The 23,665-nt window shown below is 38.0% G+C and overlaps 1 protein-coding gene across 6 annotated transcripts in view; it reads right to left on the bottom strand.

Annotated features, from left to right (window-relative positions):
• Positions 1 to 23,665, bottom strand: part of aopep (aminopeptidase O (putative)) — a 108,843-nt gene that overhangs the window by 75,091 nt on the left and 10,087 nt on the right. For all 6 annotated transcript variants that reach the window (XR_007967811.1, XR_007967814.1, XR_007967813.1 and 3 more), the window contains exons 5-6: positions 1,693 to 1,882; positions 283 to 389 (exon numbers count right to left, since the gene is read on the bottom strand). Coding sequence is in view for 2 of the 6 variants with exons in the window: in XM_052094067.1 (XP_051950027.1) it covers positions 283 to 389; positions 1,693 to 1,882 (297 nt within the window). In the remaining 4 variants the exon portion in view is untranslated. The remainder of the gene's footprint in view (positions 1 to 282; positions 390 to 1,692; positions 1,883 to 23,665) is intronic.

Below are 23,665 nucleotides of genomic sequence, written 5' to 3'. Positions count from 1 at the left end.
TTAATGTTCACTAAGTCACCCAACAGATCATGAATTAACTTTGAATTATTGATTATATTATTAAATTACAGGCAGTGTATTATTGTGTATTTTATAATCAATGCCTGTGGAAACACCCTGTAATGGTGCCACTGACAGCAGGCTGTGTGTTGTGTACTGTTATGTGTGCAGATGATGGATAATGCCCTTGCATGATTGCAAGAGTACAGAGCGTATATGGACAGAGAGATTGACAGACAGAGAATGAGAGAGAGAGAGAGAGAGAGAGAGGGCCAATCAGACCTGAGGACCTGTAGCTCTTCTTCAGAATTCTGTAACTCATCACTCAGTCTCCTCTGGCGCAATAGAGCCTTCAACTTTCTCTGCTCTTCAGCCTCTCTTCTACTCAACTGAGAGAGCAAACAATTGCAAATTAAGTGTAAACAAAAATGAAAGATATGTGAACTAAAGACCACTTTGGTGCAGATTATGCTGTGGAGAAGACGAAAGGCCAGTTTAATTTGAAATACTAAACATTCTGTCAATACAACATTTGAATTCAATGAAAGCAAGCAAACACAGATTAAAAATAAATTGTGAATGCAGTGAAGTGCACTACTAATGTTGTATCCAACAATGCTTCACACGTTCTAGTTTGTGGCTCATCTTAGTCATTACTGGAAGTGAACACATTTTAATGCAGCTTCGCAACAAATTCAACTTAATTTCAAAATCATTTTATATTCTGACTAATCAGCATGTGCTGTAATTAATAGGTATGTACATGAGTAATCGATTAATCGGGTACTCATTCAGCTTTAAATATTAATTTGAATATTAAATTTCCTTTGTGCCTTTGCCAGCCTTGGGCAAAAATGAAACTGCTTTTCTCACCTTAAGCTTGCCATTACAACACAATGTATTGATTGGCACTGGGGATGCATGACATTGTAAAAGAAATAACAGGAAAGAAAAACAGGTTCTAAGGTTGAAGGTTGGACATAAATTCTCAATTTCAAGTAATCGATTCCCATCCCTAGTAACTAACAGGTGTGTTTCTTTGGTAAATATGCTCCATTTAAAAAGCATTTTGCCATTTGAAAAGCAACAAGGAAGTGATAAGAAGAAGAGGGTATATGGGATAAGAAGAGACCCGAGCCATGCTCAAACTCAGGTGGTCCACCTATCCCTCCAGTCTTTTATGATAGACTACAAAGACTATAAATAAATTATGCTTAAAATTAAATCATAATCATTACAATATTTTAACAATTTATTCAATGAACACATGACTAGTATTACATACACTTCGTTTACATACAAGTCAATTTATTGTTAAGCCAGAAAATGACTGGCTCCCCCAGCGGAGTCTGGTTCCTCCCAAGGTTTTTCTCCCTCAACTACCTAAACATCTTATAGAGTGTTTTCTTTGGCACAGTCGCTTGCTCAGTGGGGGCAATAAGGCCCGATTTTATGTAAAGCTATTTTGAAACAATATGTATTACAACAACAAGAATTAATTTCAAAACATCTTATTAAATCTTTAGAGTTTTCATAGGCTACATCTTAATAAACCTTTAGGGAGTTTTCCTAGGCTTGTAATGCACTATTTTTATCTTTTTATCGCTTTGGAACAATATGTATTGTAAAATGTAATATACAAATAAAACTGAATTGAACTGAAGTTTGAACATGCCAACGTTAGTATAATACCTGCTGAACTTGGGCCCAGAACACATCTTCAAAATAAGTGGCAAAACCTTCACTGATCCATTCTTCGGTCCAATCCCGTGCCCCAATCGCCAGCCCAAACCAGGAGTGGGCGATCTCATGGCACAATCTCGCCCCGCAGAGGTTCTTCTCACCCCAAAGCACACTCTGAGACAGAAACACGATATGCGGACTGAAAAACAAGACGTGCAAAAAACAGAAATGCACATTAGTAGGCCATCACAGCAGGCTGACATATTTTAGCATTTAGACTGAAAAAAAAAGTTCACAAAGTCGAAAAACACACTTGATTGTACGTCATGACTTTATTTGGTCTGCTAACAAATCATTGGTTATAATATTACTGCGGGCGCAGAGAGCTTGGAGCTCTGATTTCAGCTCTGATCTAGTTATAACATGTTATAAAACTCAGCCACCCTGAAAGAACATCAAAGTGTGGGATTTTCTCTCCCGTAGCCAGACTGTCGTTAAAGAGGTGGAGCTCTCAGCCAAAATGATGCCTGTTCACTGCCAGTGAATTTCATAAAAGCCACCCGTGCCGCACCCTTCACCATACAATCCGGGTTTGTTTGCTAATAGCAGCAAAATTACAAGACGTACAGTTTAACATCCACATCTTTCCTTTACCGTGAAAATTTCCACTATGAAAATTGCTGAACGACAACAGTCTGTCGACAGTAAGATAAGGTTCTTTCTTCCAAATGTATCCAAGAAAAACATGACCTAAGGATTCAGATTGCACATAAAACCAGATGAAATATGGTATTGTTTGCCTCTTCACACAAAATTACCTCAAGTGACCTTTCCAACCAGATATCCTTGTGTGTGTTAAGTACAGCAAATAGGCTGTTATCAAGACCATGTTCCAAACAAAGTTCCGACAAGTCAGGAAAAACAAAGCCGTTTCGTTTGTGTCCTCAGGCTTCGGATAAGCCACATAATGGTTTTCAAATTTAACACGTATGGTTGTAGATAGCCAGGAGCATTTCTCCTGCACAAAATGAACCAATATGGGGCTGATAAAATAATCTGAGAGTTTTTTTGAATGTCTTTTTTACCTTTTATTACAACCCCCCACACCCCTTCTTTACACAATGACCACAGCAACCAGCAGGAAATCAATAAAAAATGTTGGCCTTGACTTTGAGTTGAAGGTGGCAGGCTTGCCTTTCATTCACACCATTATGGTTCCCTCCAGTCATCAATATGTTATTTTAGCACAAGTCTGTGTGCCCACAATGTTTGCTCATAAGTAGAGCTAAGAGACTTTGAAAAAGCACTGCCTCTGGATACAGATGAAAGAAAAATGCCCAGCAGTGTTAAGTGTAATAGAACAGAAGCTGCTCTTTAAGGTGGACACTGTCCAATTTCCAGAAAAAGAGATTTCTTTAGCAGCTACAGAAGCTCCTCTATATGTTCCACAGATGTGGAGCAGCAGTCCGTAGTCATGTTGATGTCGGTAACAGAAGCAGCAATCAGCGCTCCCACAGTTCCTGTCAACAGCATACCAAAAACAACAAATCTCTCCATGGCTTAGTACACTTCATCAAAACTAACATTTAAAAGCTAACCTTTGCAGATATTAAAATCTTTATTTTAACCATACAGTTGTATTTCATCAACATGGTCTTGACCTAATTAAAGGGATAGATCACCCAAAATTCTCTCATAATTTACTCACTCTCATGCCAACCCAGATGTTTATGACTTTCTGTCTTCTGGAGAACACAGGCAAATATTTTTTTGAAGAATATCTCAGCTCTGAAGTTTCATATAATCAAAGTGAATAGTGACCAAAACATCGAAGCTCCAAAAAACACATTAAGGCAGCATAAATGTAATCCATATGACTCCAATGGTTTAATACATGTTTTCTGAAGTGATCCAATTGATTTTGGGTGAGAACAGACCAAAATGTAACTCCTTTTCATCTTTCCATTGCAGTCTAGATGTACGATCATGATTTTAAGTTTGATTACACATCCTAGGGCTTGACACATGCACAGAGCGCTAGATGCGGCTGTAGTAAGTGTAATCAAGCTTAAACGCATGATCAACAAGGAGACTGCTGATGTCATGTTTATATTGAAAATTTAGTTACATTTTGGTTTGTTTTCACCAAAAAGTGATTGGATCACTTCAGAAGAAAACCACTGGAGTTTTATGGATTTCTTTTCTGCTGTCTGTATGCGATTTTTGGATCTTCTGAGTTCTGGCCACCATTCACTTGCATTGTGAGGACCTACAGAGCCGAGATATTCTTCCAAAATATTAATTTGTGTTCTGCAGAAGAAAGAAAGTCACACACATCTGGGGTGGCATGAGGGTGAGTAAATTTCTTTTCTCTTTAAGAAACATCATAAGTCCAATACAACATCTGATTGTCCAAGTTACTCAATAAGTTAGAAGTGGAATTAGTCTTTATGTCTTATGTACTTCATCCCAGTGATTTCTATAATTCTGCCTTCTTTTTTTTTTTATTTAAATGAATTGTAACACAGTTAAAGGATGGGCAAGGAGGAGGCGAGAACCCGCTTGTCAATATAAATAATATTTAATTAAACTCAAAACCAAAAGCACAAACATAAACACAAATGACGGACATGCCCGTAATTCTCTCTCTCTCGAACCATCGTCACCGGCCGCCTTTATCCCCCACGCGCCTCATCAGGCCGATTGGGGACCGGGCGCGCAATATTCCGACCCGGCCCCGCCCCCCTCTGCTCCACATGAATATTCAAGGTTAAACACAACTTTGCTATTAATTGTATGCTGTTGCCGAAACTCACTTTTAATTAAAGCTAATGTTGTTTGGAGGGTTTAACAGCAAAAATGCACAGCTCATAATTTTGTACAATTTGCATGAAACCGTCAGTAGAAACCTTTGACAATTTAGACAAATATACAGCTGAAATATCAGTTTAAATTTTGGTGGATGAACTTCATGAGTTCATGTTACTAACATAATTCCTGCTGGCATGTCTGCTACATTAAAAAGTGTTTCAGTTCACAGTTACATTATGTCGTCCCATTTTTTATCATTGCGTAGGTATCATGCAAAATGTACGTGTTTAACATGGACACGAAATGTATTAAAACATTTTAAATAACTTTAAACAGACAAGTTTGGTAAGCAATTCTATTCCATCAGTCTTGTGAATACATGAGAAATGATGGTAACAACAGTGAAACAGTTGCACATTTTAGAAGTTTGTTCAAGGTCCTGTTCAATTGCCCCATAATGTAGACTCCTATGGTAAGTGTAAATATGTTCCTTTGTTTTTACAAAATTATTTACGGTGGTAATCAAAATTATGCACAAATGCGGAGCTTAAATTGTATTAACCAAGAATATGTCTTCAATTCAAAATGTGCCACACAGCTTGATGCAAAACCATACCTGCACAGGCTGGCCACAGAGCATAGTTTTCACCTTCAGTCATAATGTAATTTTAGAGGGAGAGAAAGAGTAGACAAGAGAAGAATGTGATTAAACTAGGTATTAGTTCAAATAAAACATTTCTGTTATCCTGCTGCACTTTACAGATTAAACCATGTAAGTGAATCAAAGTCAAAAAATAAACTATACATGCTCTCTTTTACTGATGTAACAATTCTTGAAAGATATTTGAATTGAAAGACTGAGGAATCACATCCTTTCATCCAAGAACAGTATATCACCACCTGCCCTGTAATTACCAGAGGAAACACAGAAAGTGGAATGTAACAGTTCAGATTTCAAACATGACAAAATCACCATCATACTCCTCCCTGTGTGGAATGCCAGCTTCATGGAGGAGGGAAACTTGGCAGGAACGATACATTTCCGACTTCTATTTCCAACTTTCCGACATTGACTTCTATCCTAATTCTATTTATTGTCTCCTATCTAATTGCATTTTATTTGAAGCATCTTGTGTTGTTCAATTTGCCTTCGTACAGTGACTACCATTCTAATATCAATGGTATCCTAAGGAACTGAACATTGTTAAAGGGCTCATGACATGTCTTTTTAATTATTTTAATGTTTCTTGAGGTTAACATATACTAATTTATTAAATAAATAAATTTTAAAAAGTCCTTTTCTGAGAGTTAAGACCTTTTTAAGACCAACTAAAGTAAATTTAAGGGGGGGGGGGGGTTTGATCCCTCATCTTTTCTAAATGAGGGATCATAAAAATTGCATGCCCCGAAGAAGCATAACACATCCTCACATATATTCCACACGACAAAATAGTTACCGACACGGTTAAGAAGTTTACATTCCGTTGGTTTCTAATATGGTGTGTTGCTTTCTTGATGATCAATGACTGTTTGTGTAATAATTGTTCATGAATCCCTGCTTTGTACTGAGCAGTGAAAAGGTCCACTTTTCTTAAGAAAAAAAACCCCCCAACTACAGTAAAAATATTTGGTTTCTCAGCATCTTCTGCACATTTCAGGTCTTCCCAACAGCGGCTATATATGATGTCCAGATTATGACAATTAAGGGACTAATTCACAATTATTACAAAAGGTGTAAACAATTATTGATGCTCAAGAAGGCAACATAAGAAGAACCAAGGGGTGCAAACTTTTGAATAGTGTGAATTGTGTAAATAAGAGTACATTTTGTGTTATGTAGCTTTTGAAGGGCAGTACTACATAAAACATATATTCTCCTTTAGGCTATTTAAATACATTCTGAAGGGTTATTACAACTTTTGCACTTTTTGAAAAATTATATTTTATTTTAGATTTAGTTTTTTCACCACATTTTTAGCTGTTTTTTTTTTATGTACAATTTCCAGCTTATATTATCCATATGATGTCATATTGCACATGTAATTATGAAACATTGTAACCAAACATTCAAAATACAACCCCCACATCTGAACATATAATTGGTTGTACTACGTAAAAAGTGCAGTGTAGCTGTCTAAATGTGATATTGTCTGATTTACCTCTGTGCTAGTGGGAAACGAACATTACAGAAAAATACTCGCTTACATATTCATGTGCAGCATGAAGAAATGGATCGGCTTCTTTCAGCTCGTTGTTGAAAACACATTTTCAACAGGATGACAAAGAGAGCGTGCCAAGCGTATGACGTCATTGGCATGGTATCAGATACATTTCAGCAGATTTGCAGAAAGACTAGAATGAAAGTATCGTCAAATCAACGTGCAACGCTTCGAAATTGCTTCTCTTCTCTGCAAAAGATACCAAAGACAAGAGCGAGAAGGAAAATTAGTACATCAAATGAAAGTAGAAAAAAATCTGTGAGCCTACCAGCTGAAACCAGGACATAATTACAATGTTTAGAGAATTGTTGGGACACACCTCTTCAAAACGGGATGTCTGGTCACCCTACTTAAACGCAAGGAGAAAACAATCCCTTGTACAACATTTAATGCCATGACCTTATGAATAAAGACATGTTGCTCCGATTTAAGACATTAAGGCCTTATTTTGTGGAAGGGCGAATTAAGACTTTTTAAGACCTGCGGAAACCCTGAATATTTGTAAAACATTATCATTTTCACCCTAATTTTGACTCTTGTCAGAAACGCTTGGTTTTGGTGCTGCTGCTCCTTTAAAACTTGACAGAAGTTATGCAAATTTCAGATGCAAATTCCTACCACACTTATGACATCACAATGTGGAGGAGGTACAGAGTGAGTCATTTTGGAAGCTTGTTTTCAACAAATGCTCTTTTTGCAGTAAGGAGAAAGTTTTGAGTTTTTAATATTACAGTATGTTTTTATAGTACAAAGACCTCGTATATGTCAAAAGATCATGGAAAATTTGATTCCTCATGTCATAACCCCTTTAAGTCCAGATCCTAATCCACCTAGTCTCAGCCCTAGACAACACACCCAAGGGTCGTCCACAGTCCATTCACATACTAATAAACTGTCTGATGCATGTTGTGCACAAAACAGAAACACTGTCTTAAAAGCTACACTATGTAACTTTTGACCCTTTAGCGGTTAAAAAATAAAACTGCATGTGTCTTGTGGAAGAACATTGTTTTGGTTGTGGATCGGCTCTGCTCTTCTGCAGAATGTGGTTCGAGGCACTGGTGTGTGCACACGTGGAGATTTGAAGCTGGCTCCCCCAGAAGAGGTGCGCTCTGTGCTTTAAAGACCGCGGTGATGAAGCATTATTCACATCAGGTGTGCTACATCCACCACTGTCAGAATGAGGTTTATTAATTATGCACCTCTTCTCGCTCTCTTCCGTCGTGAGCCTGGCTGAAGGATGGCCTTAAGAGGCGGGGTGATGATGACGAGAGGGAGGGGTGGGTGGATCAGCCACAGCACTTATTTTCTGTACTGTATTTGAGAGTTTACACACATTTTCTGCTTTTTTCTTTGTGTTTTGTTTTTTGTATAGGCCTAATCGTTTGCCACATGAGACTAGAATCCACCTGGCCCAAGAAAAGTCTTTTCTTGGGCAAAGCATCTGATGCAGGTAAAAAAAGTGGTCATAGGTGCAAATAAGATGATGTAACCAATGACATGCACATGTACTGTTGTTTCCACAGCCATCCAGTCGTTTTGTCCACACTTGTTAAACTACTGTAATCTGTACTCTGGCTCGAGGAAGATATCAAAGTAGATGCTCTGTATCCATCCTGTTCTTGTGGACTGGAGGAAAACCAGCAAGAAATTTGAGGGGCGGATTTTGATAACAACACAAGATGCTTATTCAAATAAAATGCAATTAGATAGGATACAATAAATAGAATTAGGATAAAAGTCAATGTCGGAAAGTTTGAAATAGAAGTCGGAAATGTATCATTCCTGCCAAGTTTCCCTCCTCCATGAAGCTGGCATTCCACACAGGGAGGTGTATTTAACCTAATTTCAACTTTGATCCCTATGGTTTTTAACAACAAATACAGCACATCCATGCACCTAGTCATGTTACGGTATTACACATTTAGGCACATATTCAACATCTTCATTCACCTTCAGCACACATGAGGCCCTTATTAGGACAAAAATGATCTTCAAAGATTCATGAGCATTCCACATGATATGGTGTTGACACAATGGTTAGAAATGTATATAGAACACAAGAAAGTCACAAGGACAAAGACAAACATTAATACAACATCTTGTCTCTCATTGTCAGTCAAGTCCTGCCATTGGTAGCTCAGCGATCGCATCTTGTAAGGTCCAAACCTGCAAAATTTCGGTTATTAGGATAGGTCCAACAACCATCTAGTCAGTTAATGACGTTTACTAGTTTATCTACAGGTTTTATTTTGAATAGTTTTAGTTAAAATACTTAAATTAACATGTGCTTTAGCTGTTAGCCAGATTACAAGCTAAAACCTGCTCGGAAAGTCTTAAAGGGGTCATGTAAGGTTTTTTTGTTGTTGTTTTTAGGTTCACTTATTAAGTTATTCGTTTTTTGGACAAAAAACAATCATAATGTATTATTACATGACCTTTACCCACCCTGGCCCTCTGTCTGAAATGTTCAGTTTCTATACTACTTCCACTTTAAGACTTCAATATAAACACACCCATTGTTATGATTGGTTAACATCTTTGCAGAGCAAACACCCCCTGTCATTGCACGTGTGGAAATGTTTTTTTCATATAATAATAAAACCATGCAAGGATTTACAAATTCTCTTAAAAGTCCTCAATCCAGTCCATTCTCCCGATGGCCAGTATGCAGAGATGCAGTTTTTCCATATATATTTACCATATACACAATAACGTCTGGGGACCTGAATCTTGTAGTTGGTTAAAAGAAAACTACAGTAACAAGAGTATCACTTTCAGTACCTCAGTAACTCATCGCAATGATTACGTATGTTGTGGAGGTAGGGCTATTCAAATTATCACCACATACTGATGTCACAATGTGGCCGATTTCAAATTAAGTCGTTTTTGCAGTGAAAAACAAATGTTCTTTCTGGACTGTTTAGAGTACTGAAACTTAAAAGTATGTTTTTTATTTATTACAATGACTCATCAAAATATCAAGAGAAATGTTTATTCCTCATGCAATGATGTATTTCCTTTATCAAAATGTATCGCATTTAAAGTATAGCATACACATTTAAACAAACGTCTTTGGCCATTGCACTGTCTGCTTTTTTTTGAACGTCGTGCCACAAGATGTCTTTTTATGTTAAGAAGTCAAATTTTTAAAAACACGTCTTAATGCCTCTGTATTCTGTTCCATTTTGTTGCATTTAATCTTGCTATTTTAGAACACAAGAACAAGTCTTATGCAAACACCACCCTAACAAATGTAGGTATCTGGGGTTAGGTGACCATCAAAACTCATTGGCATCATTATGTCATGATATTTGCTTTCAAGACATGCAAGAACCAAAGAGGGTTGATGTTATTGATGTGTTTCTACATTTGATTTGGACTCAAGTTGATCAATGATTTGAGAGTGAATAAAAACATACATTTTGATCCGTTCATCATAAAACGTGATCGCATGGATAACTTTTATGATACTTTTGGGTGCTATTTTAAGTTTTAAACAAGTCACAATCAACTGGTATTTTACGGAAATCATGACATTCTTCTGCCAAATTCTACTTTGGAGTTCTGCAGAAGAGAGAAAGACTTACAGGGTTGGAACGACATAGGCATGAGTAAATAAGTCCACTAGATGTTCAGGCAACCAACTGACTTGTTAATTTTGAAAATATACTTTAAACATCCCTATCGTTTTCCAGCCCACATCTTTAACCACTAAGCAACATCAACCCCCAATGAGAAGTGTTTGCAACAGTGCTGTTTTAGACATTTGGGGCCATTTTATCTTCATTTTCGTTCTCATCAAAGTGGCTCTACTACACAGTGCTGGCTGTGCAGGCACAAAATGAAGAAACCCATTCATTCCTCCTTGTCTCCTATAGAGATTGCTAATGTGACGTCATCGTGACGTATTACCAGTGGTGAACGCAAAGCATTTTGGGAATCCGCGGCACAAACAGAAGGCGCCAGACTTGATTGCATGGAGGGAAGAACGCAGTGTTCAAGATGCCGTCTACCTGCTGTGTTATAAACTGCAATAGTCGTTCTCACGATAGAAGTGGCATAAAGCTTAAGAACGGAAAATCCTTTTATCGTTTTCCAGCGTGGAAAAATAATAGTACAACTACAATCCATGTTTCAGAGGTGACAAAAAGTGTGACGAATGGCATGGATAGCAGCAGTAAGGAGGCCCAAGATTACCTTCGATAACACTCCACCACACATGATGGTGTGTTCAAAGCATTTTCACAAAGTTAAATTACAGAGAGTAATTGTAAATGTTATGTTGTGGGCAAATAACCAGCGTGTTTGACGTTAGGCCAATGTTAACTGTTAACTAGCATGAAATGGCTAGAAAATGAGCTTAAGTTACCAATGTACTAAAGCGTAACATTAATCAGTTTTAAATGTTGTATATCTAGGCTACATAGCAATTTATTTGGTGACTGTGTTTGCAGACAAACCTGCCTATGAAATGTTGGAGTGTGATCCTGACTGGGCCTGGGATATGTGGTGCCTTGTGAGGGGGAGGATAAGACTTTGCTGGATAAAATTGTGGTTGTGTGCTGTGCTTTGACCAATATGTGTCCAAGTATTGTTGTGAAGCCGTCGTGTTAGAATTATACACCATGCTCACATCTAATATGTAAACATTTATTTTATTTTTTTCAAAAGATTTTGTAATGTCACTTCTCACATGTAATGATTTTTAGCCATCTCTGTAAATAAAATACACAAAGACTGAATGAAATTCTGCCTCCTTTATCTGTATTAAGGAAGAATTGTGCAAAATCAGTTTGGATTGCAATACACAATTACATAACTTAAATGGTAGTAACAACCAACTTAATTTCAGTTTCTTTACATATTTAACTTGTAAATACATTTAGATGAAGACATTTATAAAGAGTCCATAGAAAAGACAACTGGAAATGTATGAGGTAGGTTGTGGGTGATAAGTCACAGACATGTGCAAGCATCACATTGCCATATCTCTTCTCTGGCTGGAACCACTGTATAGGACAGTTCTGATTATCGCAAGCAACCATGTCTGCAAACATTCAGGCTGTCTGCAAAAGCACCACAACACAGCCTTTTCAGGTTAACCTCCCCTGACCAGTCACTATGCTCGTAAGAATCCAGTCCTTTGATTCCCTTTATTTTCTCGTCATATCTCGTCTTTGCATTAGGATGTAGTTTTAGGCGGTATGGTCCGACAATGTTTTCTTTAGCCCGCTGCATTTTGTAGGATTATATTCTGTTTTTCACGCTAATTTTTTTATTATTTTCATGCCACTAGCCTGCTATGCGATGCCAGCCCATGTAAACGGGCCAAACATACCCATAATTCTTTGCGTTCTGATGACGTTGCCGCCCAGTTGGTCACATTTCTTAGCAATCTCTATTCCAGTCTACTCAGTCTGATTGTATAAGCTTATTATATCCAGAGAAACCAGGAAGAATCTTGTAGAACAAAACTGATAAACCGCCATTCCTTCTCTTTCAGGCGTTAAGACTTTAAATGGGTGGTATTCCTGTCTAGACTACAGATTAGGTTGTGGGGCTACACAATTACATACCTACAGAGGTGTGATTTTCTCTGTAGGCCTATTTGAGCTCTTTGGGCATGCCTGTGCTTTTTAGGGCAGATCACATGTGTCAAACATGAAATTCTATGAATCACACACAGAGACTATTGCTGTGGCAAGACAATAAGGTTTTACAATCTTTAAGCTGGCTCTAACCACTGAGGCCTGCTACAGATCACCACAACAATGCAATACATATGTTAACTTATTACCAACCATACGAGTGAACAATTTGGAGAATAGGATCCCACGTGCATAGTTGGCAATGTTTATCTTATAGAGCCTCTTGGCACCATTTTAACTTGATTGCTCCAAATTATTGTTACAGACGCTTGCTGAAGAGTGTGCATAAACAGACCCGGAGGTGCTCATCAGCACCAGAAAAACCTTCCAGTCTGTGGAGCAACAACAGATGTTTATGTATTACAGTGTGTTTAAGGCCCCTTTAAGTGAGCTTCCTTGTATCTTGCAAAGCTATTCTCTGAGTGAGGCCATTAATCAGGGATGCAGATTTCTGGAATATGTGGAATGCTGGAGATTGTAAAAAAAAAAAATTAACCAGGAAAAGGCTCAAAAGAATAGTTCACCCAAAAATTATAATTCTCTCATCACTTACTCACCCTCAAGCCATCCCAGATGTGTATGATTTTCTTTCTTCAGCAAAACACAAACTAAGTTTTTAGAAGAATATCTCGGCTCTGTAGGTCCAGACAATGTACTGTACGTGAATGGTGACCGGATGGGAGTAGGTTTTTTTTATTTAAAACTCCAAAAGTGTTAACCTTCAAAACCGCATCTGTTTGGGAGAAAATTGAACTCTCTTTTAGCGCCACTTAATGGACATTTCACCTCAGAACTGCTGCAAAAACGAGCAATGTAATGGGTAGGGTTGCAGCAGTGTACCGGTTTCACGGTATGAAAATTGACAGTTATCATACCATGTACATTTGCTTATCTATGGTATTGAGAAAAAAATGCAACCGGACGGAGAATCTCACATGCGCGTGCACATCTCCTTTCCTCCTTGTTTGCCTGTCAGATTCGTCAACTTGTGCCACACACACACACACACACAAACAAAGACAAAGATCCCCCATTTAGCTTTAACAGACTGTAGGGGCAAGTGCTGTTAGCGAGCACCTATGAAGGCCGGAACGGTACACAAGGGGGTGGGTGACCAGCACCACACCCAACCGCCTTTGTCTCCCCAGTGGCGATGTTTACACACCAGGTACTCGTTTTAGGCTGAGTCGACCTAGGGGAGGCCCGGGACTGGCCATGAGCGGGAATCGAACTCAGGTCGCCAGGTTCGTAGTGCAGCGCGCTAACCGCTACACTACTGTTATATTTTGACAAAATACATATGAAATAATCTAAAGGTACAATCTACTGGCAGAATCTCCTCCTGTGTAATATGCGTGTTCTGTTTGAATGATGTTTGAAATTAGGAAACAAACGGGATAATAATGGGCTCATATAAGTAAATATGCTCTTTCATTTTTAAAAGGGGGAGAGAAAAATTCCTGTAGATTTTGTTGTTGACATCAACAACAAAAATAATGTCACATGATGCATCTCTTTTTACCTAAAGACCATGAACAAAACTATGCAACATAAAAGGAAATGCGTCCCAGGATACATTAAATACAGGTTACGTTTTTACTATGGTGGGTCGCCACTTGATTTCCAATGTAAAATCTGTCCTGAAGCAAAACCAGTTGAGAATCACCGAGTTAAAGGTACAGACAGGAGCAGTCTGGCCTCGCTGTCACACAATTAACAGTATATGTTAACTGTTAATAATCATAGGACATTACTTTAAAAGCTCAAACTACTGATGTTATTTTTCATTTAGTAGTAAATTTAACATGCTATGCTAATTATAATAATAAACCGAATTATAAACATGATAAAAAAATAGCATGTAAATATAACATGTTATATAATTAAAGGATGTTAGTTTACATGCTATTTTTTTATCATGTTTATAATTCGGTTTATTATTATAATTCTGTTAGTTCTTATTTTTTCTATTTTATTTTCAAAAGAGGGACTTTTATTTACACATACTTCAATAAAAAAATGGTTTCAATAAAGTGTTTGCTCCAAAAAAAAAAAAAATAACAAAAAAAATAAGGTGGCTAACCACGGTGTCAACCTCCTGTTTGAAAGCAATCTATTAACATTTCCTGCTTATGGACACCTTGTAAATCTCTCTCAGGATTGTATCCCGACTCCACAGGAAAGATGATTAGTTCACATCTAGCAATAAAACCCTCTCATGGTCTGCAGCACACTTCTAAAGCATCTTTGAGCTAAGATTTGTTATATTTGTGTCTGGTTGGAGGTCTGGGTAGGAAGGGCGGCTTCCTTGGCTCAGAGAATCAGATTAAATGCAATGGCAGCCGCTATTACAGTGTCATAGAATGATTCAGTATCCACATTGCAGGGACATCTGCCCAGTCTTTAAATGGGCTCATCCATTCTAGATTTTTGTGTGGTAGATTCTCCTTCAGGGATACATGGGTATTGGCTCCCTGCCTCAAGCTTTACTCAAGTTGACCAGTCTGTACTGGCACTCCTACTGCACAATACACATTTGATTCATTAAGACACAGGTTTTGTCCCACAAAGCAATATCCATTTGTTTTCAAATATGGCTCTCCATTTTCAGTAGAGAATCAGAGTCGGGTCTGAAACACAACGTCTGGCTCCATCTATATTATGTTTGAAATGGCAGACAGTCTTTTGGAATCCGCTGGAATTATCCCGTCAATGAAGTTTAGGTGGTTAAACAGGGAAATGACTCAGTCCTCCAGAAAGGGGCAAACTAAAAGACTGATAAACCAAGGAAGCAAGGTCCCCGATACCAAGGCAGGGATGCAGTGATAACAACTTGCTCTTTAAATCGGACACTGCTCTTTACATTTAAAGCAAGCTTTTGAAGAGAAGAAAGGTTTTCAAATCTAATCTTTAAAATGAACTATTCACACTGCCATTTAATGAAATATGATCTGTTTCTTCAGACATTGTAGTCAATAGTAATGATGTAAGCATCAGTATGAAGCCAAGACACTTTCTCATATAACAACTGTGAGCAACTTGACAGTGTGGAAAGATAGGATGAAAAACTGGAAATGTTGCCTCTGCTCAAGTCTATTATGACATTTGACCACAGTGCTGAATTCACAAGGAGCATGAGAAAAATACATGACAGAGGCATTAACAATTTCATGTCCAAAACCAACCTAGTCTCATAGAAACGCATTCATAAACCTACATTTTTGCAAAATTATTAGTATGTGCCTTGTGCTTATCATGGCACTCTCCATGTGAAATTAACAATGGTGACTTTTATTCAATTTCACACAAATCATGAGTAAAATGGAAGACTAAACACTTTCTTTTTACTCTGTTCCTAACACAATGCTTTCTTATGACATCTGAACACTTTTACTTGTGCAAGACTTGTAAGGCAATACATTTTAACTTTTGCATTCCATGTTTTGCAGAACTAAATGTACATTTACAAATGAAGTATGATAAAATAGTGCAGTAGCTAAACTTACAGAACTCATAATGCAAAGGAATGTGGTACGAGTCCTGAGGAACATGCAAGCTGACACAAGCTGAACCACGAAAATGACATGTTGCTTCAGCAATTGAGTTTTTCATCTCGCATCAGTAAGGTTTAAAGTTTAGGGTAGGGAGATTAGAGAGGTTTTGTTTATTTAAAACTCGATAAGAGCTTTAACTTTGTCTGTTTGGGAGAACATTTAATATGCTTTAAGGCAAAATGACCTTTTTACCTCTGAACCGATGCAATATGTGTAATGAAACTAAATAATTGTCACAGCTGAAAAACATCACCACAGTCATGTAATATTCGTCGCTCAATGGTTCACTAATTTTAGGGATGCACCGATCCGATACCTGGATCGGTATTGGCTACGATACTGAAGTTTTTATATGGATCGGGTATCGGTCCGACGAGCCCGATCCAAATCCGCTACTGTGTGTTAGTCATGTTCATTACTGTCAAGCTCCAAAAATAACATATAAGAAACATAAAAACACAAAGTAGTTCATATGACTCATATTCAAATCCACTTGAAGACGTGTGATAGCTTTGTGAATCACAAAAGGTTGTGTTTAATAAGTAAATATATAAAATGGATGTGCATCTCCAGCACGTTAGTGAATGGCGCTGCTCTGTTTACACACACACTCACGGCTATTTTTAGCCTTCACGCAATATTTGAGCGCTACTCACAAATAACATCTGATGTAGATGCTCAAAAGTTTGGTTCACTTATATGCATTTAGAACGGCACCGGAGGTGCTTTTTATTATTATGATAATACCCAACCCAATCACCCAAAATACAAAATCTGGGGCAAAATAAAATCTGTGTGCTCAGGACCTGACAGAACCCTCGACCAAAACTCTTGAATCTTAGTACAGAACCAAAAAACATGGGCTATGTCCCCATCCTCCAACTGGCATCGCCAGGTAGTAGGTGTGTCTTTAAGGCCAAGCCTATATAATCTAGAGGGAGTCCAATAAAAACGATGAAGAATCTTAAATTGAATGAGGTGCACCCTTGCAACCCTAAAAATAGACTTGACATTTTTTTAAATCCTACCCCATTCTCCATCTTCCAGTGCTACATTCAAGTCTCTCTCCCATAACTTCTTGAGATGTTAAAATCCCGTCCCCTTGACTCTGAATTAGCCAGGAATAGTACACTTAAGCTTCATTACCTTTTCTAAAAGCAGCAATTAAGCACCATCTCAAGGTGTTGCCACTATAGGGGGCTGCATAATACACCCAAAGGTGGTACAGATGGCACAGCTGTGTCCAGCAAAAAGGGGACTTGTTAATAAGGGAGGCTGAACAACTGGCTGTCTGGGGCAGTCAAAACAACCTGGAGCTGAACACGCTCAAAACAGTGGAGATGATTGTGGACTTATGGAGGAACACCCCAACACTGCTGCTGCTGCCCCCCCCCCATTCTAAACAGCACTGTGGCAGCAGTGGAATCATTCAGGTTCATGGCACTACCATCTCACAGGACCTGAAGTGGGAGACCCGCATTGACTCAATTGTGAAAAAGGCCCAGCAGAGGTTGTACCTCCTTCGCCAGTTGAGGAAGTTCAACCTGCCACAGTCGCTGCTGCTACAGTTCTACTTAGCAATCATTGAGTCTGTTCTCTGCACTTCAATAACTGTCTGGTTCACCTATGAAATCGGATTTCAGACTACAATGGACAGTTCAGAATGCTGAGAAGATTATTGGTTGCCCCCTGCCCTCCCTTCGAGGACTGTACACTTCCAGAATGAGGAAAAAGTGTACCCCACTCACCCAGCCCACTACCTTTCTGAACTGTTACCTTCTGGCCGATGCTTCCGAGCTTTGAGCACCAGAACCATCAGGCAAAGGAACAGTTTTTTTTCCTTCAGACTATCCATCTAATGAACAGTTAAAACAGCCCCATTGTGAAATAATTGTGCAATTCACAGTCTAGTCTTTTTATATTTATCCTACACCATCCAACTTCTTCTGCCATTACATTCCCTTCCACTCTATATAACATATTTGTAATTAGTTCTGCACCATGTATGTGTGAATGTATGTATGTGTATGTATATATATATATATTGTTTTATTGTGTATTCACTATATAATTTATTTTCTATAACATTTTTCTTTTCTTTTTTTATTAAATTTTTTGTATTGTTTGTGTTTCTGATTCTTCTGATTCCAATGCAAAATTTAGGGTTCGACCAAATACTTGCGGAAACCTTCAGGTAAATTTACGAACTGAACATGTGGGAAACTTTTGTCCACACTAAATGCATGTGCGAGATAACGGGATGAGTCTTTACTTCTCCGGGCAGCTTGTTAGAAAGACTTTGCAATGGCAAGATAGGGGCAAGGACCTCCTGTTCAATAAAGATCCAGGGAGGGGCTCTCTCTCAGGTGGTCTGAGACCAAAAGTATAATAGTAGAACAAAATCTTGGGGAGACCTAACCCACATTTGTCAATTGGCCTATTTAACTTACTGGAATGCAACCGAGGGCGTTTAACATTCCAAATAAAGGATTTAGCTATACTATAAAATTGTTTAAAGAGAGCGGAATTTCAATGGGGAGAGACTATAGTAGGTAGTTGAATTTTAGAATACAATTCATTTTTATAACATTAACCTTCCAGGTCATAGATAGTGAAGCCCACTTGTCCACATCACTCAAAAAACTTTTTATTAAAGGTTTAAAATGAACTAATTAAATCACTCAAATTTGCTGAAAATAAAATGTCTAAATATTTAATGCCCTGCTTGGGCCACTGCAAGGCGCACAGGCAATATGCTGTCAGAGCCAAAGCTTCAGATTTAAACCAATTGACTTGATCCTGAGAACTTAGAAAAGGAATTAATAATTCTGTGGAGGCAAGGCATAGATTTAGTAGGGTCGGAGAAGAATAATAAAATATCATCTGCATTAAGCAAAAGCTTATGCGCTACACCTCCCGCCACCACCCCTGGAAAATCACAGGGCAAGACAGAACAGTAAGGTGGAAAAAGAGGGCAACCCTGTCAGGTGCCCCTGTCCAGAATAAAATGAATGGATATGGATACTGGGGATCCATATAGACATTATTTCAGCCTTTAGCATTTGTTAGAATTCAGGATTTTGCAAAAGGGATACATTAAAGCACCATCTATATGATTTCCTTTTCTCCATATGTGGCAACACCCCTAAACACACCAGGGCGTGATCAGAGACTAAATTGAGCAATCAGCAACAGTTGAAATGTGAGATTTAGATTAAAAAAAAAATTCAAAATAAAAAAATCTATTCTACAATACATCTAATTGACTGATGAAAAAAAATTATAGTCCATCCCAGATAGATTCAATGTCTCCAAATATCTGTAAGACCAAGCTATTTACATATTCAGTGAAGAGGCAAATAGTATGGTAACATACGTGAAGAGCAGGACTAAATTTTAAATAATACCAAGCTATATAAAGTCAGATTTTTAAAAATCAAATTCTTTATTATGTTTCCAGGAGTGTTTGTTATTCGTGTTTTTGAGACATTGCAGACCTTATATCAGAAATTAGCATAATTATTTCTGATTCAAAGTAATGGCCAGCATCATCCAGTCACATCCATGTAAATTATACATTATCAATTCTGAATCTATTTACTGATTAACATTGTCCCATATCTGCCAAACATGTTGAGTGGTCAAAACATCATCTGCAGCCAGAAACTGAACTTTTGGTCTGATTTTAGGAGTGAATGCATAGAGTTATAGGATGCTCCCTAGTCCTGAATGACTTGACCTCTGGTGTGCTGTCTGTCTGCACTAGTCTCAGAACAGTTCGAAATGCACCTTATTTTAAACCTATCTCCATATAAAGCCACTTAAAGCAACATTTTTCAGCTTTTGCATGAACCCCTTGATTCTCTCAATGTGAAAATGCACAGTAAATATAGTATTTCTAAAGAAAAATAGCGCTGAAGTACACATTAGTGTACAGTGTGTGTAGCAGCGTGGCGTTCTGCGATAAATCTCTGAAATAAAAAAAATGGCATGTCGGAATTAGAGATGTGCACGAGTTGTCGAATATTTAAATATTCGTTCCGCAAATACTATTCGAATAGTAAAAATACTATTCGAATTTCATAAAGTTTTGCTTTGCTGGCCATATATACAGTGAGATGCATGTTAAATCCTGAACACACAAACTAAAACTGGCAGTTATAACAGAATGCACTGGGTAGTGCTGTTGAGTGTGGACAAGTTGATCACATTTGATGAGCAAACAGTTCTGTCAATACGTTTAGATGGACACCAAAAAAGCAGGTTATTATGAGAATGTGGCTTACTGTGAGAAAGCCTGGGTTCCTGTAATCTCCACAAAACTTCTCCCATGTTTCAACAAACATGGCATCAGTCAAAGACTTCGCTAGCTGAGGAAAGGGACATTCCATCATTTAAACCGGTGTGTATAAACAAGTATAGTTTACTGAGCTTGTTTTTCTCAACAAAAACATGATATGAGATACAATATAAACATGATAACTAGGCCTATTATATGGCAAGTGTTTATACTCATCCTGTACGTTAACTGCATCAGTCTACTTCATTAGCGGTTACTTTTTCTTCGCTTTGAGTGAACCTATTTGCTTTCATTCTATTCTTTTTTCTTTTCACGCATTGCTTGTTTAAATATGTTTTTAAAAAAAAACAAAGGACATAATAGTAGCTTGTTTTGATTAGAATTAGAAGCTTGTATTTTCTAATGAAGATGCAACCTTTATGACTTCGAATACCAAATTATTGATGAATGCCCATCCCTAATGAAAATAGATCCTCAAATATTTTTTGTTAAATGTTAAATCACAAATGACAATTTTCTTTAAAAATACAGGTTTCAGGAATACTTCCCGGATCAGGTTTGAAATCATTCGAATTCATGTGGTTTTTTGCTTTTCAGACAACAAACCACTAAACAGATTTGAGTCAGATATGACAAAAAATCTTGTTTTTGCTGCCTTTCAAAACAAATCTTAAATGCACAGACTCTGCACACAGAGTCATAAATCTGGTCTTTGCGATGACTGAACTGCCTTCTAAACATGCTTCCCGGTTCTCCAGGTGCAGGCATGCTCTGAATTCTTTCATTCGCTAGAGCTTTTGTGTGCACACAGCAAGAGGAGGGACAGAAAACCCTCTCTGTGGAGAAAAACATCTCATCCTTGACAATTTGATTAACAGCTGTCTTTCGTGCCAAAGTCCCCTTAGTCTAAAAGACGGTCTCTGTCACACACTTCTTAGGTTACTCAGCAATCAGAGTGGATTGAAAAAAGAAAGTAAAGAGAGTGAGCGAGATAGAGAGAGAGAGAGAGAGAGAGAGAGAGAGAGAGAGAGAGAGAGAGCAAGAGAAAGGGCTATTTAAATGGTGTTATCGCAATCTCCCTCCCTGGCTAGGGCAGCACATTCCAAAAGCTTCATATCCGTCACCCACGTTACACCCTGTACCCATGGGACTCCACTTTCCTTTCCCCATATGGGCATTTTAATACTGCAGGAAAAGCACGTAAGCAAACAAATAGGCTCCAAGCCTGATATAACCCAGATATTATGAATCACCCAACAGACAACTGAGTCGAGGTATTACTGTAACCAACAAACCCACCCAAAACACCACAGCAATACCTTACGAACTTGCGCCAAAGCATCAATTTACAAGCCTAAAATCAGACAGAAGTGATGGTGCTAATTCACTGTTTAGGACATTAATGTGTGGTCCAATCAAAATATCCAATCACACCTTCCCTCTTGGTATGAAAAACCATATAAAATTTTAATAGGCCCAAACCAATTTCAACAATCAAAAGGCAGCCTGATTATAATAAGGGCATTTCATGTGGCTTCAAAATCTTATGAAAAGCAGATTATTAAAATGCAAGGCTATAATTTAAATAATGTTTTTGTATTTTCATCAAGCTTGGTCCAATGCTTGTGTTATTCAGAACTCTAAAATCCAATAAATTTCATGGTGCTGCACTTTAGCATACTCTTGTGAGTCAGAATATATGCAGAATGATTCATTCGCCCTTAAATATTTAGAATCCCAAATCTGCTGAATGTGGGTGGTGCGTATTTTGAGGGGGAAAAAATTATATTGTGAATCTTTAAAGAGTTTACGTAATCATTGCTGCTATGAATGCCAAAGACATATTGCCATACTCTGCTTAAAGTGTGTAATTTCTGCTGTTGGGATGCTCAAACAATGCAATGCTTTAATAGTGCCATAGAGCCAGTGTTTAACCTTTTAGAGGGAATCAACCTGTGAATGGCTTAAATAAGGCCACAGTATACTTTCTTTGTCCACATTGCTGATCGAAACCCACACAAGATGCTTGATGCAAATTTTTTCATCAGCACAGTTTGTGTGGACTGTCCACGTGTGGCCCAGATTTTCTAGACACGTGGACATGTGCCTGCCATTGACTGTACTGTAAGAGTATCACAAACCAGTTGTAGTGTGTTTGTAATAACTCGCGTCAAAACAGTATACTTTGGGAGGCTGAGTGCTCGACCGAGCGCTCGACCGAGTGCATGATGATCCAGAATGTGGAAAAAACAGAGTATGCCGGAGCCTTTAGCGACCATTCGGACTGAAAAAAATCTGGAATGCACGTGTCTCAAGAAGCGCTTTTAAAGTTGACATTCTTTTTTTACCTGACATGCTATCTTCACATTCAGCACCAAAAAAAACAGTGAGATGCAGCACAATGGTCAAAGACATCTGTCTAGCATGAAAAGCAACGGAGAAACAGCGCAGACGCAATGGACGCAAAATGCCCTTAAAGTTGCCTCGGCATAAGTAATTATTCTTCCTTAGAAAAACGTACACGTCACCTATAAAAATAAATATGCTTAAGCCTTATGAATATATGTAAAATAACTTAACAATAACCTCTTGTAAACCTTACCAGAGCATGCTTCATTTAGGGGTGAATATCCCCCATCAGCATCTCCTGAATAGCTAACGCTAGCACCTTAGGGAAATCAGCGGCAATGTCTCTTTTATTCATTTTGTGCATTTGCTGACTACCATTTCAGGTAGTGAAATATGAACAGTAGCTGGCCCCCAGGCTGAAGGTCTCAAACTCTCCGGGCTGAATTTAACCACCTGCTCTCTTCAGCGCCAACAAATAAAGTCAATCTGTAAAGCATTTTTTCCCTCTCAAAATCACTTTAAAGGCTATTATCCAGATGGAGCACATAATTCATTCATATTGTGTGACAGTTCTGTGACAGCTCATTTTGACCCAAACTTTGAAAAGGCAAGTTGGATTTTTTACAGCATGCAATTTTTTTGGCATATTTTTTCAACACACTGGCTCCTCTGGTACCGGTTCAGTCTGCTTTAGAGTTCAGACGAAACTAAAAGGCTACATAAGGTCAACTACCAGTCTCAGCAGAGCAACTGCCAAGTAATAGGCAGTGATGAGCTATTTATATATGCAATGTTAGAAACACTAGAAATGCACTTCGAGGGGGTTGGCAATTGCTCAAGAGTTAGAACGAATGCAATAAAATCACTGTAAAAAAACAGATATTTTATCCTAGTATTTTACTTTTTGCTTTTCAAGTAAATGTCTGATGTTTTAAGGATGCATAGATATTTTTACTGGAAAACAAAATCATTTTTGTGCAGAAATGAGTAAAATAGAGTGAATTGCATGTATAAAGTTGAGCAAGATAAATCTGAACCATCAGAGATTCCCTCTCCACATTTTATTTTACATGCAAATATTTAAATCAATCCAAATAA

Source organism: Xyrauchen texanus, chromosome 27, assembly GCF_025860055.1.
Source record: "Xyrauchen texanus isolate HMW12.3.18 chromosome 27, RBS_HiC_50CHRs, whole genome shotgun sequence".
NCBI classification, from domain to species: Eukaryota; Metazoa; Chordata; class Actinopteri; order Cypriniformes; family Catostomidae; genus Xyrauchen; species Xyrauchen texanus.
The sequence above is the reverse complement of the archived record's forward strand: the minus strand, read 5'-3'. Positions and strand labels throughout refer to the sequence as shown.